We start from the raw sequence: 20,912 nt of genomic DNA, 5'->3' as shown, positions 1-20,912 counted from the left end.
TTAAATTATTTTAAATTTATATTTATTCTGTTTTTAAATAGGCTGTACACCGCCCTGAGTCCTTCGGGAGAAGGGCGGTATAGAAATAAAATAATAATAATAATTATTATTATTATTATTATTATTATTATTATTATTATTATTATTATTATTATTATTATTATTATTGGTAGGATTCTTGTGCCATGCATGAAATGATAACGGGGACACGGGACAGAGGCGGGGGTGGTGATGACTGGGGCAAGAAAACCACCAAACTCAGAGAGCACCAAGGACACCATAGAAAAATAAAGGAAATTCTAACTTTCTCTCTCCTGCATCAACAGTGTCAAATTTCCAGATCTCTGAGATCTTTTTGCAGAATTTTTTAGCATTATCACCTCAGATGATTACTTTCAGCAGCTTTTCCTCTTCTTAGCTTAGTCTTTTCTGAGGCCACTTCTCCCTAACACAATGTTATGATCCACTTTTGTTCTACCAGCTGCTTAGTCCTTCTTCAGGACAATCCCTTATGATAATGTCACATTAAGGCAGACAAAAAATACACAGTATTCAGTACTGAAAATCACTGACTTTCTGCCCTTCCATTGTTCACAAAACCAGATTCATTTTTTTTCACAATTTGACAAATATTAATCTCTAAATATAGCATACTGTGAAGATCTGCAATGTACTTCTATACCATAAGGTGCAACATAAATTTAGCCTTTTTATTTATTTATTTTTATTTATTTTATTTCGAATTTATATACCGTACCTTCTCCCGAGGGACTCAGGGCGGTGTACAGCCAGATAAAAAACATACAATACAAACATTAAAAACAATTAAAAAGATATATATTAATTTATTATATAATTAATTAATTAATTAATATTAATATAGTATTAATTAATTAATTAATTAATTAATTAATTTTATTTATTTGTTTGTTTCAATTTATATACCGCCCTTCTCCAATAGGACTCAGGGCGGTGAACAGCCGAAATAAAAACAGAACATACAAAATTTAAAAACAGTTTAAAATGATTAAATATTTTTGGGCGCGATTTAAAACAAACCCAATTTAAAATCAATTAAAATTTAACCCCAAACTGTGGGATCAAGCCAGCCCGGCTAGTTGAAATAAATAAGTTTTCAGGGCCCGACGAAAAATTAATTTTAAATGTAAACACTTCCTGAAAAATTGCAATTATCTCTATTAGGAAGAATCTCTGGGGAAAAGATGTATTCCCTAGACTGTTGTTCTTATTTCAGACACTACCAGTTTTGAGAACTGAAACAATGGCAAAAAGATATATCTAGATTTATATAGCAGAGGACGAAACCAAAGGTTAAATATAGCATTCTCCAGGAAAGGAAAATGGATAATTGCGGTTACCTGATTTTAAACTGTATTTTGCTGCCTGGTGTTTGGTTTGGATGAAAGAATGGTTTTTGTTAACAAATTAGAATTATAAGAGCCTCGGTGGTGCAGCGAACTAAAGTGCTGTTAAGTACTAGCACTTAGCTGCCAGCTGCCTGCAAGTTAGTGCAAGTTCGAATCTCATCAGGCTCAAGGTTGACTCAGCCTTCCATCCTTTCGAGGTAGGTAAATTGAGGACCCGGATTATGGGGGCAATAAGCCAACTTTGTATAGAACAACACCACTTAGGGAGGGCTGAAAGCCCTAATAAGCAGGTATATACAAAAAAGTATGCAGGCTATTGCTATAATGCATTGTAAGCCACCCTGAGTCTACGGAGAAGGGTGGCATATAAATTGGACTAATAAATAAATAAATAAATAAGATCATGATCTGAGGCTTGGATGGCATGATTATTTATAGTATGATAAAGTTAAAAGAATATTTTAAAAAATCATTGTCAGGAATACCATATGACAAATAAACCCAGGCTATGCCCAAAAATACGTTTGTTGGCACAGCTCAAGAAGTGCTTTACAGAAAAGAAACAACAGGCAAAGGCAAATGGATAATATACAGTGATAAGTTATTTTGTACAGTGGCAGAGGAAAAGGAGAAGCTTAAAATGAAATCAAGAGAATAATTATTTGCATAGGGATTTAGTTTTCAATGGTTCTCATATTAAGAGAAATATTTAATATAGACTTTAAATGTACTGGAAATAAAATATGATAAATCAGAATTTGAAAATGAAGTATTTGTATGTACAAATGGATTGGATAGCCTTCCTTGCACCAGCAAAGAAGAAAACACATTACTGTTGTGAAGCCAAAAATGTCAGAGGAAGGTCTGGGACAAGCTGAGGTTGATATCATACATCCCTGCTCTTCCAAAATGGTAGGAGGCCTGTCCTCACCTTGGGGCAAGTCATGATTGGCCATAAGAGATAAAAGTGATTGTGACCCAAATTCTCTAAATTATGTCTATATACACAATCTATATACAAAATCTGGCAAATGCTCCAGAAGCCAAGTTTTCTTCCTGGCTAGGAAGCGAATTTAAGATTTATTTTGCTTTCCAGTAGATGGCACTGTAATATGCTATCAATTAGATTGCCTTCTCACTCCTATGGGTGATATTCTTCAATCTCAGATCCTCTGAGAGTTTGAGCATTCCTATATAAATAATTCTTCATTCTTGCTATTCTCTTGTCATTGGTGTTTTTCTTTGAAATTTTAAAGAACCAGCTAATTTCTTTTGTAGATGCAGCAAAACAACCTTTTCTAAGTCATTTTTTGGCCTGTCGATCGTATATCCACACCTATCTCTGCCTTGACAACATTTGTTAGATATCTGTGATTTTTTCAATAATGACTTTTGGGGCAAAGTCTATCCATAGAAGTAAACATCATTACTGACATTGTGGATATTGTGGCTACTCTTTTCTGATTTCAGTCCTCAAAAGTCTCCTATAATACTTTTATTGTTAGAACATTTTGCAGGTTTATAAATCTTTCTTCTACCTAAAAGAATTAGTCACTTCTATTTGCCCAGTTTTTGAAATCATAGAATTGTTATCTTTGTTGGACCTTGCAAAAAACTAAACAGGATCTATTTCCTATGAGAAGCTGTTTGTTCTTTGTAATTAATTACAAAAACTTATTGCAAAAGTTTCAGTATTCCAGTTTTTATCTGACATCGTCGGTTTACAACTTTCTAAGATCAAAATCCTATTTACATTTTTACTGTTGGTTTCAGATTCTTTACATTCCTAAACTTATGATTAAAGATTTCTTTCAGTCGCAATTGAAGGCAGACCCATCTGGTGTTTTCAGACCTGTTGGTCTCAAGTTATCTAATAGCTTAGAAGTAGTTAATGAGTAATTTCTGAAAATGATTAGAAAATAAGGTTTATGAACTTAAGTGTTTTTAACGGCTCAACCATGTTGTGAGCAAGATGGCTGATCCCGTTATCTCCAGGTGCTCAAACATGCAGAAAATCACTGACTGGGGTCTCCTTGCAAGAAACAGTCCCCAAAGCACATATGGGCAATCTCCCAACATTCTCCTTATCTGGAGAGGTTCCAAGGAACAGGTCTTCTCACTGGCTCTTTGGTTTCTGCTTTTGTAGCGCTGTCTTCAGTTTGCCATGACTTCCCCGGAGGACTGAAGGATGATTTCCACTGAATATTCATATTCTTGAGACAGAAGTATGGGGTTCCGGTTTATTATCCATTCCTTAGCAGATGGCCGTAATACTTTGTGCATGAAACAAGGTTTCTTACCCTACATGTTTCTAAAATTATGAATGTTACGCTGAAAAAGTTTCTTGGATGAGAAGCGAAACGTCTTCAAAGAAAAACCAGAAAGTCTAGTTGCCTCTTTAAAAAAAAAGCACCTTTGGGATATGAATGTTAAGATTTGTCTACTTCCTTACAATAAGCATAAAAAAATAAATAAATGCATCCCAAAAGGAGGAAAATTAAGAGAGGGAAAGGGTGTAATTTATAGGAATCTCTAATGATCCCTTACAGACATTTTAGTGTTACCTACATGTTCAGTAATTACTCAAAATTCAAAAAAAAATCCGCATTTACTACATGCTCTGTAACAGCAATGCAATATCAAACGTATCGTGCTTGAGCCTCGGTGAGAGAAGATCCAGGATCCAGGAATAATCACAGTATTCTTCAGTGGGAAATAGCAGGGGGTCGAGGGAGAATCCAGGGACTCCTGCTTAGGAAATCGAGCTTACTATTGAAAGAATACCGCATCCAGTTTTGGTCACCACACTATGAAAAAGATGCTGAGACTCTAGAAAAAGTGCAGAGAAGAGCAACCAAGATGGTTAGGGGATTGGAGGCTAAAACATATGAAGAATGGTTATGGGAACTGGGTGTGGCTAGTCTAGTGAAGAGAAGGACCAGGAGAGACATGATAGCAGTGCTCCAATATTTGAGGGGCTGCTACAGAGAGGAAGGGTTCAACCTATTTTCCAAGGCACCTGAAGGCCGGACAAGGAATAATGGATGGAAACTGATCAAGGAGAGATTCAACCTAGAAATAAGGATAAATTTTCTGACAGTGAAAACAATCAACCAATGGAACAGAAATTGCCTTCGGAAGTTGTGGGACCTTCATCACTGGAGGCTTTCAAGAAGAGATTTGGACTGCCATCTGTCAGAAATGATGAAGGGTCTCTTGTTTGGGTGGGGGGGGAGGTTGGACTAGATGACCTACAAGATCCCTTCCAACTCTATTAATCTGTTAAAGTCTAAGGCTTTCCTCCCCAACAACCGTGTTTTTTTCCCCTTCCGAAATAAAGCCGTTTTTCTTTCCAAATGCCTTTATAAGGTCACCTGTACTTGTGGGGGGGGGGGGGGGCGACCGGCCGCCCGGTGAACGAGAAGGTTACAGATGCTTTTCCCACAAGGACCCAGGGGGAGGGGCCTGGCCCTAGGCTCCGCCCCTTTCCGACATCCAATCCGAAGAGCCGTGCTCCTTGCTTTCTTCCTTCCTCGTTTCCTTCGCCCCACAGGAGGGGGGGGGGAGGCGAGGGAGGGAGGTTCGCCCGGCTGCAGCTAAGAGGGAAGCGTTGCCCATCTGGCGTGAGAGTTGGACGCGTCCTTTGAAGAAAAACGAGCGGCGCACAAATCCTTCCCCGGCCGGGCGCGGGAGCGAGTTTTGAAAAGCGCCGGGAGAAGCAAGTGAGCGAGAAGGGCTTCCCCATCCCACCCACCCCCGCGGGCGCAGGTCCGGGGATTATGGGCCGCAGTCGTGAGCTGGGTGTCCTCCTGTTGCTCCCCGCTTTGTTGTCCGGGAGCTTGGCGGAGAAGCTCGGTGAGTCGGTCTGGCTGCCAGTTCGCACGTTCGGCATGGGAAAGTTTAGTGGAGTGAGGAGCGGGGAAAGTGGGGGGTGGGGGGGTGAGAGACTGGAGGTGGATGGACGCGCCCGCAAGAGGCATCATTCTTACGTGCAAGATCTCTTCTCTGTGGACCGAGCGCTTTGCATTGCCCGATATTTCTTCCCTTTTCGGGCGAAGCTCTTTTTATCCCGGAGATCGTAAGAATCTTCAAGGTTTCTAGAGGTCTTTGAAACCTTCAGCGCAACTTTCAAAAAATGTTGGAATTGGATCGGCGGGATAAAACCTGCTCTTTTTTTTTTCTTTTTTTGGTTTTGTTTCGGTGCAAAGGGCTGCTCTTTTAAAAACCTCGAATTGAGGCGCAACCGAAGGCTACAAGTTGCTGATGGAAATAATCTGCCCGAGTTAGGATTTGTATTGTTACATTATACAATCTGCATCTTTTTAAAAAAAATCCTGTTGTTCCCAGGCGCATATGTTTCTTCTTTTTTTACACCCTGCTTTCAACTTCGGCTTTCGAGGGATAAAACAGCCGAGTTTGTGTCTATTCTGCAAATAGATAACTGGGCTCCTAAAGTTTCTGATCTAGCTCTTTGAATTTAAGCATTCTGGAGGTAGAGGTTTTTGTTTTTTTAAAAGCTTCTTGGTTTCTCGAATGTAATAAAGAGGGTTCTTGTGGCATGTGCATCTGAATCCTTCATTAACCTCACCTTGTTTGTAGGGTACCTTGGTATATTAGAGATGGGCACGTGTATTGCTGAGAAGTGAGGTAGCCATATTGAGAGCTGTGGAGTTGTCCTGCTTTATACATTCTTACCCTTTTCACATTTTTCTGATTTCAGAAAAATCAGAATGGGCATTCAGTTTCTAGTTTTAGAATACCTGCACAGTCATGGGAAGGGTAGAGATTCCACCTGACTGCTAAAAGAGATTTGCACAGCTACAGTCTCTTTTCCAACCTTCCTGAGCTTTGAAAGCTATGAAAAATAGCTATGAGAAAGTTATGAGTGGAATGAATGGAGTTAGCACATTCTATGTTTATGAATGACTAATAGGGTTGTGAGCCATGCTGAGATAAGATTCTGCTGGGTCTCACTCCAACTTGTTACCTAAAACTTGATAAACATTGAGAGTGGTATCAACACTGGTTAATTCAAGCACATACTACCAGGCATTTTATCTTCTAGAAGCTGGGTCACATCTCAAAAAAAAAAAAAAAAAATCATCTGCAAGTTCGGGAAATCACACTTAATCTTTAAAAAGCATGGTGTGTGAAATGTATGTTTTTAAGGTGTTTGGAATTTGTCGCTTTAATTCCTCTAGCGTACCTTTCAGGTTTTCCCTGCAAAATTAAATCTCAGAGTGATTGCAGACCTGTTTTAAGCAACATGATTTAAGATTAGCAATTCCTCAATCTGCTTGCTTTTCAACTTCAAACTAGTTTTTCTATAACATAGTCTCAAAAAGAAATCCCGCTGGGTAGTAAGATGTACCCTTAATTTGCTTTCCTTTTCGAGGGATTACCTTTGAGTAGTTATAGATATGTTCTTCAGGTGAACTTTGCTATTTGTATCTTGTGGGAATTTCCACTATCAGAACAATCAGTTGTAACTCAGAAATAGATGATCGGTGGATACAGGTTAGCACATGCAAATGGTTCCCTTAAATGAAACTGGAAATGCAGTGTTCTAAAGTCGCTGAACTTTTGACATACAGGATGGTTCTTATTTCCTATGAAGTTATAAACTTCTACAATTTTAGAGGGAATGTCTTAATAGTCTGTTAATTAAGAAGTTGCTGTAGTTAAACAAAAATATTGAAGGATATATGTAGATCTCTCAGATAATGGCCAAATACTCTGCAGCAGTGGTTCTCAATTTTTTGTTCCCCATGGACCCCCTTTAAATACCTTTTGTGGCCATGGACAGATCCCCAAGACTTAACTCACGATTTAAATCCTAAAATTTCTTTAAGCCGTCGCGGACTCCCCCATGACGATATTATGGGTCTCCTAGGGATTCGTGGACCACAGATTGAGAACCACTGCTCTACAACAATTTAAAAGGGGAGAGATTCCTTTTTTTGACCTTTGGTTTGTCTAATATAGCTAGAAAACATGGCTTTGCAAATAGAACCTTGAGTTATACTATATTAGTTGATTTGAGTGCTTTATATTGTTTGACCCTGTTAACCCACGACAGCTTTATCTGTTTATCTAGTTATAAGATTGTAAAAGAACTATTTTTGGGGGGGGGAGGGGAAAAATACAAAATCCATGGTTTGGTCAATACATTCATTAGAACCTATTGCTGTATTTGCTAAAAAAAAAAAAAAAAGTGGGGGTAAAGTTCCAAATTCTCAAGAAGATAATACACAAAATATGAGATAGGAGAAAAATGTGTTTAAGGAAATAAGACAGCAATTCTGATAAAGACATCTACAACTTATACGCAGAATTTTGCAAACTGCATTAGTCACCAAGTATTGCAATTTTCAGATTGTATCCAGTGCAGCAAAGAAGTACCGGGTTTCTCCAAAAAGACAACCCACCTTGAAAAGAAGCCCTATCATGTTTTTGAGCACATGCAATCAAATTAAGCCCCACCCACAAAATTAGCCCTAATTAAGACCCCGCCCACCGCAGAGTGCAGGGAGTGGGGTGAGGCACACAGGTAAAAAATAAGATAGGGTGGGGATGGCGGGGTGGAGCTGCCCTACTTACCAGGCCTTGCACACCCCGACACCTGCCTCACCTTCTTCTGCAGCCGCTTGCCACCACTCGCATGCATCGCCCTGGCCTCTATTTCGCATTCAGATGCCTGCCGGAAGGCATCTGCAGCCGATAACAGAGCTCCGGATTGATCCGTAGCTCTGTTATCAGCTGCAGATGCCTTCCAGCAGGCATCTGAATGCGAAATAGAGGCCAGGGCGATGCATGCGAGTGGTGGCAAGCGGCCGCAGAAGAAGTGGGCCAGCAACGGGCTCCTGCTGGGCAGGGCTGTCGGTGCAACCGCCACGTGGTGAGTCAATAATTAGAACCCTCCAAAAAGAAGGCCTAGCCGTTTTTTCAGGGGTCAAAAGAAAATAAGACCAGGCCGCCTTTTTGGAGAAACATGGTAATAGGCATACAGTATGTACAATTTCTTAAAAACTTCATAGATGAGCTATATCTTAGACCTGTCTTTCACTTTGAGCAAAACTAAGCATGAATGAAAACAGCCTTTTCTTTGTTATACCTTTTAAAAAGCAGGAAACATATATATGCTACAAAGTATAGCTGTCTAAGAATGAGTGCTGAGTGGTCAGTTGTTTCAAACTCAGATTTGCAATGAGTTTGGTAGGTGGCCTCAGGCTGAGCAGTGCTTGTATCTCAGCTTCATCCCCATCAGCATTACAAGTACATGATAACTACCCATCATATGGGATTGTTGTAAAGAGTAAGTCAGGCAATGTGACGTTATACCTTGTATTAAAAATAGATAGCTGCAAACATTTATCTGATGTGTGGCTTGATTTGAAATAAAATGGAGGATAGACTGCTGAGCAAAGATTCTCTGTTATTGTTTGTGCATATTATGTAAAACAGTAGTCAGAGTTCACTGTTAACTAGTAAACATAAAAACTAGAGCAACATAAAATCATAAAATTCAGAGTTGGAAGGGACCATGAGCATCATTTATTTATTTATTTTATTTATTAGTTCGATTTATATGCCGCCCTTCTCCGGAGACTCAGGGCGGCTTACAATGCATTAAGCAAAAGCCTTCATACTTTTGTATATACCTTCCTAGTAGGGCTTTCGGCCCACCCTAAGCGGTGTTCTTTTTTATACAAAGTTAGCTTATTGCCCCCACAATCCAGGTCCTCATTTTACCTACCTTGAAAGGATGGAAGGCTGAGTCAACCTTGAGCCTGGTGAGATTTGAACTTGCAGTAATTGCAGGCAGCTGGCAACTAAATGGTACTTTAACAGCATTTAGTCCACTGTGCCACCAGGCTCCTAGTCCAATTCTCCTCAGTGTGCAGAAAAACTATTTAAGACGTCCATGAGAGGTGGTATCTGGCCTCTTCTTAAAAAACGTAACAGATGGTGGACCCAGAACTGTTACACTATTATCCAGGCTATGCAGGTTATATGTTATACAGTATGATTTATTTCTAAGGTTTGTCAGCAAGATTTAATGCATAATGGTAGATTAGTATAATATTGGTTTCCCAATTATGTTTATTTAATAATTATCTGTAATTTAGAAAATTAGTCCTTGTCATTTTTAAATTATTCTTACAAGGAGTTAGAAGGCAAGCCAGTGGTAGGAATCCAACAAGGTGAGAATTAACATTTTAACTTTAAGTGATCCTTCTTGAATTTCAAATATGTTAAGAATTGCTTCAAGTTCTTCTGCCTTATTGTGGCTGAATGCTTTTAGAAAGAGTAAAAATGGTGCAGAGTGTCATATTATCTTGGGTAGCGTCCCAAAAATAAAATTTAAGAAAAATATCCTGCATGATTGCTTTACATTTTAGCCTATAAAACTGAATAAGATGATGATTGAGTTCACATATTGAGTTCACATAATTTGTTTAACCCATTACTTATTAAATATATTATAGTTAATTGGATTTGTCCAATATGCTAAACCATAAACCTTTGTTTACAAAGTGTGGTTGTTGTATAAGATAGCAAGCCAAAATTTGGCATAAGAGCTGTGGTGGCAGTGTGGTTAGAATGCAGTATTGCAGGTTAACTCTGCCCACAGCCAGGAGTTTGATCCTGACTGGCTCAAGGTTGACTCAGCCTTACATCCTTTCGAGGTTAGTAAAATGAGGATTCAGATTGTTGGGGGCAATATGCTGACACAGTAAACTGCTTAGAAAGGATTGTAAAGCCCTTTTTATCTAATGCTTTCTTTAGACCCAGCCATATTACCATGTGATGTGATGTGACCATCAAGAGACCAATTCTGCAAGAATGTGTTTCAACACAGTAGATTGAACTCTCTGACAGAATACTGTAGAATATACACAAAAACATACTGTCCCCATAAAATAATTCCCATCTCTTTCCTGTAAAACATATTAAGCAATTTACTGTAAGAACAGTAGTTTCATAATTATTTTGGAAGCAAGCAAAAGTGGAAATCACTGGTCCTATTTAGTTTGGGCAGATGTTCCTTCCCTTTCTTCCTTGGATAAAATTCAGGCAAGGAACTATTAGTTCTATTTAACATTGCTGTGCTCGTGAAACGAAAATGGGAGACAGATCCAATCTGAGGGACAAAAGAGAAGAAAGAGTTAAGCCAGAAACAATGCCATTTCTTGAGGCCTAATATTTCTTGAATTGAAGGCTCTATTCAGGAAAGAAAACTGGAGCAGTTTCCTGAAAAATCTGCTTGAGAATTTAACCCCTTAGCTTAGTTAATATGGAAGCCAAAGTAGATGAAACACCATGCTTCTCAGCTGAAAAATTGGAGATGAATTAAGCTGCAGTAAACTCCACCCACTTCCTATTAAATGCTGACATTCTTCCTTTCTGTCATTCCATTAATTGAGGAAGACAAAACACAAATTCCTTGAGAAGAGACTTGTTTTTTTGACTTTAACAAATGGGTGTTACACCTGTACAAATCAGAGCATTCAAAAATCTTGTGACTTCTTAAAAACTGATCAGTTTATTATAATGTGAACTTTAGTGGATCACTGTCCAATTTATATGACACTCGAGCGTTTTCAGTTGAAGAAATGAGATTTGGTGCATACGTTATCTGTTCTCATCTGGATCTTTTCTCAAAGCCAGGAATCGGTGGCAGCTGCTTGAAGGCATGACTGTTTTGAGGCTGACCCAAGATCTTCTGGATGTGGATGTGCCTGACTAGGAAACACTTCCACCAGAGCCAAGCAGAATATCTTCGGGGCATACATGTGTCCGTCCAGCAGGCCTTAAAGCAACTCTGCCTATCTTTTAATCAGCTGTGGCTGCTTTGTATATTTCACCAGCACTTCATTTGAAACTTGGGGCTATGTTTCTTTTTTGCCAGAGGAATCTTGATTTTCCCTTAATGTAGACCAGCAAACTATGGATCATATATCTAGATTTTCTCCCCTTTCTTTTAAATTTTTAAACTGAAATTTTAATTTGTTTTAAATTATTGGGATTTTTAATTGTCTTAGGCTAAATTATTTAATTTGGTTTTAAATTGTTTCTAACTTTTGTATTTCTGTATTTTATTCTGTGCCTGTTCACCGCCCTGAGTCCTTCGGGAGTAGGGTGGTATACAAATTTAATAAAACTAAACTAAACTAAACTAGATAGTAATGCTTGCAAACTTTCTCCCACTGCTACCTACCTCTGTCCACAGCAGCAACATTTTAGGTCATAGCTTCTTCCAACCTTATTTCAAATTTTGAGAGCATATTGTGGGCATTTTCACTAAATACTTACTATGAGGAGTTGGATAGACAACAGGTGGGTAAGGTTATTTCCCATTATTCTCTCAAGTTTCTCATGATGCTTTCTAGCATGTCAGTGTAACGTGTCTCTTTTCTAGGCTTCTGGGCATATTATTAAACAGAACACCACATTGTAGTCACCACCATTTTATTTTCCAAGAATGTTCTGAAATGTTCATAAGGAACATCAGCATTGATTTAAAGATAGATCCTATACTTCCATGTGGGAAACACGGAAGCTCTTCCATGGTGAAAGAATCAGCTGGTGACATCACTATTGCCCAGGAATTGTGGGCTCCTTTCATGTCTCCATTAATGAGCCCACTGAAGTGGTACCTATTTATCTACTCAGATTTACATGCTTTCGAACTGCTAGGTTCGGCAGGAGCAAATGACAGGAGCTCACCCTGTCACACAGCAGCTTTGATAAAAATAGATGTTGTAAATCTTATCACAAAGCATTGATAGATTGAGCTGTGAAGGATAGGCAGACTGACTTTCTATAATAGGGCTTGCTGGCATCCAGTTTTCTATATATAATAGTTCCTTGGTCTATAACCGTTTTTAATGTGCTTTAAATAATACATTATTTTGTGCTCTGTAGTATTTTGTGGCCTGCTAAGAGATCTTTTCAAGAAATGCCATGGGATGGGTTACAATATTACTCTAAGTCATTGTTCTAACTGTAATTTAGCAAATTTTCTGTAGCATATTTTGTTTGTTATATGTTTCATACAATTTTCAATATTTCCTTTGTATTTTTACAGAGAAGTAGGGAATAGTAAATAATGTATAATGTGCAATATTTTGTAATAATAATCATTGCTGATTAGTTGTGATGTACATCACATATCATTAGGACTACTACATTTTAATATTTTCACTATGCCTATAAGTTACCAATAAAATCATTAGTTTGATGTTCAAATGTTACGTCTTCCTTTCCTGCATGCTTGCCTAAAAAGCATGAAATTAAGTATTTATTAAAAGTCTTAAAATTAATAATTTCTACTTCATTTTTATTCTTTATAATTAAAAAATAATTAAGAGATTTTCATGGGCCCTAGGTATGATGCCTCTTGTGCCTAATGGGTAAATTGGTTCTAGACACACTTCTCACTATTATTTTTGACAACAAAGAACATTTTTTATGCAAGCTTAGTAACCCCTGAACTGGTTATTCATACCTCCCTTTCTTTTTAAGAGATATTTGAGTACCTACTTTAAAAATAGATGTTCAAATCTAGGAGAATAGTAAGTAGGAAGTGATATTTTAACAGAGTTGAACATGTGGTGCAGTGCAGGAGGTATATACCTATTGATGTAGACTTCTTAAATTTTCATCTCTTTCTTCAAATAGGTGATGGATGTGGGTCTATAGTCATCTACCGAGACAGTGGAACTCTGACATCCAAAAACTATCCTAGAACTTATCCCAATCATACTGTCTGTGAAAAGAAAATTCAGGTACCTCATGGAAAGCAGCTGATTTTAAAAATTGGAGACTTGGATATAGAATCCCAGAAATGTGAATCTAACTACCTTATCATCTACAATTCCACAACAGTATATGGTATGTAAAGAGGTGATGGTGCAACTGATTTATTAGAAGACTTAAGGCATTTTCCACAATATTGTTGTCACTCCCCAAATTATCAAAATCATTTTCACAGAGACCCATACTCATCCCCACTGCAGTTCCCAAGTTCTTTAGATGAGCTGTCCAAAGCTCCCACAAACTGATCAATAAGGATGTATAAAATCAGCACTCTCATCCTTATCTGCATTGTGTTTATCCAGGAGTTTGGTTTTTTTTTTCTTTTAAAAAAAGCACTAATCACTGAAGGGAAACAGAGACATACAAGGGCACTGTGATAGTCTGGTGGTTAATCAGCTACAAGAATAAGGATGAGCCAAAGATCGGTAAGCAAGGTGAGATGGGAATTCTCATCATTGCCTAGGGATTCACTTCTTCCTTTTTCAAATAAACAAAAAACAAAAAACAGCCAAAACACACAACTGAATATTCCTTCTGTGTTAGACTTATGGCACCTAAAATCCATAGCATAACTTAGTTGATACAAGAAATGATGATTAAAGCATTTAGAAAAAGAGTGTGTGTATAGGGGTACAAAAAATAGGGGCCAGGTCATCACAATGATCCAACTGGGTATCCTAGGCCTAATTCTATAAGGAAAGTGGAAGGCAGCATTTCTGAATCCAATTAAAGCTGATGCACACCACGTATATACTTTGTAGAAATGATGTAACATCCAATATAATGGAACTGATGACTAGACTAGACTGAAAGTGATGATCAAGGAAAATAGGTAGTAGATCTTTACTCTGATATAACTAAATAGTCCTCATTTTATCATGGCTTTAGAGTGTAATCCTCTTCCAAGTTGTGTTGTTTTTACATAAACTGCCACACAGTGATTAGTATAACAGAACAATACAAGAATGTTCCGTTGTATTCTAATCTGTCAGTTATGAAAACATATGACTTAGTCAGTTCTAAACACACTTCCCAGAGAGCGATTATCATAGAAAGTGGCTTATTTTTAAGTAGACTTGGTCAGATTTGTGTTATTAAATGTTGTAAAGAATAAAAGCTGGGAATGAGACTGTCTTCTGAACCATAGAGTTGCTTTTATTTTGAATTAGTGCTTGATGTCTAAAGAAAGATTGTGAGAATATCTGATTATAGAGAATTAAATAGGGAAAATGGAGGATTTCCTAATGTATATAATATGGAATATTGAAAATTTTTTTGCAGAAGATTAGAATTTTTAGGTTACATTTATATCATTCCTGCATGACAGAGAAGATGGGAGATACATTTGTCAAGGAGTTTTGTTCAAGTGGCTGTTTTTATACAGTCTTGGATTTCGAGTGCTGTTGTATATTTGTATATTTTAACACTATTGCTTTTCATCTTATTAAAAGAGACATAGTTCTTCTGCTATGATAGTAAAAATGTAAGACAAATATTTCTCCCTAATAAATATAAAAATTCTGACATTGTTATGGGATAATAGGCTTTTTTTATAGAATTGTGAACAGTATTTCTAGTGATTCTGAGATTTTTAGTTGACTTCTTTCACTAGTGCAGGCATGTTTCATTTTTTTGTGCAGAATTTCTTTTATAGTATCTGGAATACAGTTCAATATGTTTCCTAGCCCCAGACCAGTCAACCTCAGAATGAATCAGCAGTCTTAATTACTGTACACTTGAGAGTAAGACAGGTCATTGGGAAATATGAGAGATACTAGAAGTGTAGCTGTGGGAAAATGTCTGGAGGGGCAAATTTAGTCTGGAAAAAAGGAATGGGGAAAGTGTTTATTTCTCTTGTAACTTCAAAACACAAAAATAACCATTTCTTTCCATTCTATTTTTTTTAAGTATGTTAAGTGTTGATTTCCAGACCATGTTGCAAATTTATTTTTATTCATTAAACAAATCATTTTACTGTAGCTAACCCTCTACCAAACTCTTATATGTACATATGTACAGGTAGTCCTTGATTTACAATCATAATTAAGCCTGGAATTATGATTGTAAGTCATGGCAGGTCATCATGTGATCACATCCAATTTCATAACCTTTTTTGCAACATTGTTAAGTAAATGCCCATTTATTAAGCGAATGCCATAGTCATTAAATGAACCTGCTTTCTCTAAAAACTCATGATCACATGACTATGGGATGCTGTAAATCTGACAAGCACTCCATATGCAATCATGTGGCCATGGGGGAATGCAGCCATCAGAACTTTGGGAATGGATCATACACACACACACACACACACACACACACACACACACACACTGAGAACAGATAAATCAAACTCTGGATGATTATGAAGAACAGTCAAACTGGGGTATTTCAGTCTCCCCAATGTAATATTATCATTTTCATGAAGAATCTAGGCTATGTCTGGAAGCTTCCTTGGTTCTATTGTTTAATGCTTCAGAGACTTTTATGACCAGTATTAATTTGTTTGGTTTCTCTTGATGAGTCAATTTATTTATTTTTTATTTATTTATATTTAAATTTTTATACTGCCCTTCTCCCGAAGGACTCAGGGCGGTGTACAGCCATACTAAAACAAAATATACCCATAAAATTTAAAAACAGTTTAAAATTTATTAAAAATTTGGCCCTTATATTAAAAAACTACAACACCCAATTAAAATTCATTTTCTAAGCCAGCCCAGCCTGTTGAAACAATAGAGTCTTAAGGGCACGGCAAAAGGTATGTAGGTCGGGGATCATTCGAATCTCCGGGGGCAATTCATTCCAGAGGGCAGGTGCTCCCACAGAGAAGGCTCTCCCCCTGGGTGTCGTCAGTCGACATTGTTTGACCGACGGCACCCTGAGGAGTCCCTCTCTGTGGGAGCGTATTGGCCGGTGGGAGGCTATCGATGACAGAAGGCAATCTCATATGTACCCAGGTCCTAAGCCATGGAGTGCTTTAAAGGTGGTAACCAGCACCTTGAATCGCACCCAGAAGACCACCGGGAGCCAGTGCAGCTCACGCAGGAGAGGTATTACATGGGTGTGCCATGTCGCTCCCATAATCACCCGCGCGGCCGCATTCTGGACCAGTTGGAGCCTCCAAGTGCTCTTCAAGGGGAGCCCCATGTAGAGAGCATTACGGTAGTCCAAACGGGAGGTGACGAGGGCATGAGTGACCGTGCGCAAGGCGTCTCAGTCCAGAAAGGGACGCAACTGGTGGATCAGGCGAACCTGATAAAAAGCCCCCCTGGCTACAGCCGTCATATGATCTTCTAAAGACAGCCGTGCATCCAGGAGGACACCCAAGTTGCGAGCCCTCTCTGAGGGGGCCAAGGTCTCACCCCCAATAGTCAGCGATGGAGCCAGCTGGCTATACCGGGGCGCAGAAAACCACAGCCATTCCGTCTTGGAGGGGTTGAGTCTGAGCTTGTTTCTCCCCATCCAGATCCGCACGGCCTCCAGGCACCGGGACATCGCGTCAAGGGCATCATTGGGGTGGTCCGGGGTGGAGATGTATAGCTGAGTATCATCAGCGTACTGATGGAACAGAAATTGCAGGCCTTTCTGCCTTCAGTTGCCATATTTTTAAACCATAACAGTTATTTTTGTTGTAGTAATATCACCTAGAAACTATTAATAGCAAAAGGCTGGTAGAAATGGTTTCTAATGATATAAAACATTTTGGACTATAGCGAAACAACCACATATCTCTTAACTCTTAAAGCAAGTAAGAACATTTAAAAGTGTGTGCTACAATTTTTGGAGGGCTGTAATTCAGGCCTTCTACTGACATAATTCAGACTTCCTCCAATCTGTCTTTTATTAAAATAAAAACTCTTAAGCATAATTACATCCTGCAATGGCTCTTTAGCCTTAAAGAATGTTTAAGGTCTTAGTAATTTAACAGGAGACAGGAGACAATAATTCCTAGGTGTGCGCAAAATGTTTTGAATTCAAACTATTTTGAATTTGAAACATCCTGTTTTGAGTTTGAAACCCTCTGTTTTGCATGTGAACTTGGTTGTTGTGATCAGTTTTGAGGATTTTGCACTCAGAGTAAAAAGATTAAATCTTTAATCTTCAAACACTTTCTTTGTCCTTCAGGACACCAGATCTTACAATAAAGATAACTTTCTCTTCTAAGTATTTTATACAACTATGAATTGATTTCCAGCTGATATGTACACAGGTCTGGTCAGCTTGCATGCTAAAATGAGGTCACATCTATATGTTTCTGAAACATTTTGTTGTTCATTTTCTCTCCTAACCAATCAACTTGATTCACAATCTTTATACCTACAGAATTCTCAATAAGTGAAACCTACAAAATCCTGAATTATTTGCTTTTGTGGATATTGTAATCCTCTGTAACATTTATATTATAGAATAACATGACATAAGAGATTTTGGATATAGAATAATACTGTTCTACATCCCGCTCATAATGTTAATTATCTTTTACAATATTATGGATTACTATTCACTCTCTTTCTCTATCAATAGATCTCCTATCACTTTTTCCTTAATTTTTTCATTTAATTTTTACAATTTATTTATATCTCTAAATTGTTCACTACTTTCAGTTGAGCATTTCCAATAGTTTTCACCTTGCTTTCTAACAATTTTTAAAATAACGCTTTGAGGAAAGTAATGCTGCATTAATTATTAAAAATTATAGTTAGATAAAATGGTGAACTAAACCAGCAAAAGCATTTCCAAATTTTCTAAAGAATTCAAATGTAAAAAGTAACAGCTTAAAATGTTTTAATTAATGAAATTGGTTCCATTATAATGCCATATAATTTGGATCTAAAAATGTTTAGTGTATTTAATTTCCAATGTAAAAAAATAAAATTGTTACTGAACTTTTAATAAACTATTTCTCAAAACAGAGGAAGAAAAATAAGGAAAAGGATTACTGTTTTTGTTTTTAATAGAAATAACTAAATGTGAATATATAGTTTGCAAATAGCTTAATAGTGCTATGTATATTAATGTACTTAAAAGATTTATATAGCTATCTTAAAACATGATTCTGGACAGTTCATAGCAATAATAAAATTACAAATCATAAAATAATAAACAACTAAAACCAAGAACTAAAACAAATCATACACTATGAATATATTTATTACATGTTTACATATTTATTTACATATTTATTACATATGTATTTATCACATACACTGTATTAAGAACATAAATGATGAACCAGTTCTGATTGTCGGGTTTTGTTATTTACTGCTCTTTTAAGAAAGCTATACTTTCAAAACCACTGAATTCTAGTTATGTACAGTACTTGGAACTAAAATAATCTAAAATGTTAATATTAGTGTTTCTTTTTTATTGAATGCAAGGTGACAAGAATTTAGCTATTTAACTAGCTTCAAAGATTACAAGTCAAACATGCACAAAATTGCACATAGTAAACTAAGTTCTATGGATTTGTTTGAGGTTTTTTTTTTTTTTTTTTGGTGTGTCTCTGTTGTATGGAGCAAGTCTCCAATTTTACTTGTTCTATTTTTAGGACCTTATTGTGGCAAAGTGCCCATCCCCAAAGAAATCATCTTGGATTTTCATGAAGTAACCATTCGCTTTGAGAGCAGGTCCCATGTATCTGGCAGGGGCTTTCTCCTGTCCTTCACCAGCAGTGATCATCCAGGTATAGTGGAGAACCTCAAATGAGATGAGCTGTCAAAGGAACAATGACTACAAAACCAGCTCAGAACAGTGACTTCTCATTCCTTAGTTTTGGGAAGCAAGGATAAGCTAAATGCTAGTAATCTCTAATCACAATGCCTTATTTGGCATTGCTCCTTATGTCAGGGTTCCAAGTAATAGACCCATAGCAAGCAAAACTCCGAGGCAGATGAATTCCTCAAAGAATAGCTTTATTGGATATATCATATTGGCACAGATCTGATAAAAACTGACTCTGAAGGTTCCCGCAGTTTTCACCTAATTAAAAGTAAACGTTTTTCCTCAACCCCAAACAATCAGTCACATGGTCCAATCAAGATACTGTCTGGTTGCCTGGTGACCTCACCTTCCTTAGGCCAGGTGTGAGAATGTCCTTGGTTCCCAAGTGAAAGTATTTTATTTTGGCTATCTCTAATCTCCGCTCCCTATCCTTCAGCTCCAGTGTGAGAACACTGAAGCTCCAAGATGGCTTCGGTCAGGTCAGCTTCAGGGTTGACACCTTATGTCAACCCTGAAGCTGAGGTGGCCAGATAGCAGGGAGAGTGCCTTCTTGCTGGCATGCCAAGCATTCTGAACCGAAAGGAGAAGCAAACAGAGAGAAATTGCCTTTCATTTTACTATTTCAGTACTAATGGTTGCAGTCAGAAATTGATATTGAAAAAATCTGTGTGTTAGCATGAAAGAATGTGAACCTCTACTCTGTTGCCAAGTTGTACACAAAAACTCTGTTGCCAAGTTGTACTTGATTTATAACAGATTTCTAAATCTGACTGGCTTATCATTCCATGGATAAGACAGTTCTTGCTAAACTAGAATTTCACACAATGGAAATTCTGACATTAGGGTTTAAACAATGACTCTTCCCTCAAGACTTTTGTTAAATTGAAGTTTTGCTGTAATTAATTTTTTTGGGGGGGAATGTAGATCCAATTGAAGAAATCTAGGAAAAGGAAGATAAAACAAAGGTTATGAAGGGAGAAACAAATGTTGCAGGACCTCTGTGGCTATTAATTCTTCTTAAATGATACTTTATCTTTAATTGATTAAGTTTGTATGTATGGACTTATGAATGTAAATTCACAAGTACGCGTATCTTCCTGATTGAGAAATAACTTTTACTTTGAACAGATCTAATCACATGTCTGGAGAGAGGCAGCTACTACGCAGAGCTGGGGTATAGGTAAGTATAGGCTTAAGGGCTAGACTCTCTGGCTGTCAAGTTGCATCTTGCTTGTAACATATTTATTGCTGCAGCCAGTTAATAGACATGACCATAAGCCAGGAACCCTACTGCCAACCACAGGAATGTGTTTTTCAGGAGATACTTAGAGGCATCTGCCTATGTGATTATCTACTGGATGCTTCTCTGAGTGAGGCAGAAAAGACTTCTTTGGGAAGACTTTACATTCCAAACATACTGAAGGAATGCTGCAGCAGAACACTTCACTGTCCTAACATATAGTATAGTGACTTATGATGCCAAAATAAGTCGGGACTATGCTTTTGGTATTGAGGATGTCTGGCTCCTAACCACAGAAAGAAGTCTTTCATGCAGTACCGTGTTTCCCCGAGAATAAGACCCTGTCTTATATTTTTTTGAACCCTGAAATAAGCGCTTGCCCTTATTTTGGGGGAGGTCTTATTATTTTGGGGCCCGTGGAGCAAGACGGGGATCCTCTTGCAGTCTTACCTGATTTCTAGCTCTGTCTCCCTAACCCTAACCAGAGGAAATGGCAGGGAACAGCTGCACATGCGGTTAAATATTTTTGGGGAGGGCTTATTTTCGGGAGGGTTTATTTTCGGGGTGGGGCTTATATTAGCAAATGCGCTCAAAAGCCCAATTGGGCTTATTATCAGGGGATGTCTTATTTTCGGGGAAACAGGGTAGCTTTGAAAATAAAGACATACAAGCAAGATATAGTTTCAGAAACAGTGAGGATGGGTATATTTTTTAGCCGGACTTGGTACTGGCTAATG

General features: G+C 37.8%; 1 protein-coding gene across 1 annotated transcript in view; it reads left to right on the top strand.

Moving 5' to 3' along the window:
* The first annotated feature begins 5,167 nt into the window (after positions 1-5,167).
* DCBLD1 (discoidin, CUB and LCCL domain containing 1) overlaps positions 5,168-20,912 on the top strand; it is a 36,372-nt gene continuing 20,627 nt past the window's right edge. Inside the window, exons 1-4 of the mRNA XM_070952973.1 lie at positions 5,168-5,243; positions 13,074-13,286; positions 18,763-18,897; positions 20,064-20,115. Of these exons, the coding sequence (XP_070809074.1) occupies positions 5,168-5,243; positions 13,074-13,286; positions 18,763-18,897; positions 20,064-20,115 (476 nt within the window). The remainder of the gene's footprint in view (positions 5,244-13,073; positions 13,287-18,762; positions 18,898-20,063; positions 20,116-20,912) is intronic.

This window comes from Pituophis catenifer, unplaced genomic scaffold (assembly GCF_029215685.1).
Source record: "Pituophis catenifer annectens isolate HBS135680 unplaced genomic scaffold, rPitCat1.0.hap2 SCAF_1, whole genome shotgun sequence".
NCBI classification, from domain to species: Eukaryota; Metazoa; Chordata; class Lepidosauria; order Squamata; family Colubridae; genus Pituophis; species Pituophis catenifer.
The sequence above is the reverse complement of the archived record's forward strand: the minus strand, read 5'-3'. Positions and strand labels throughout refer to the sequence as shown.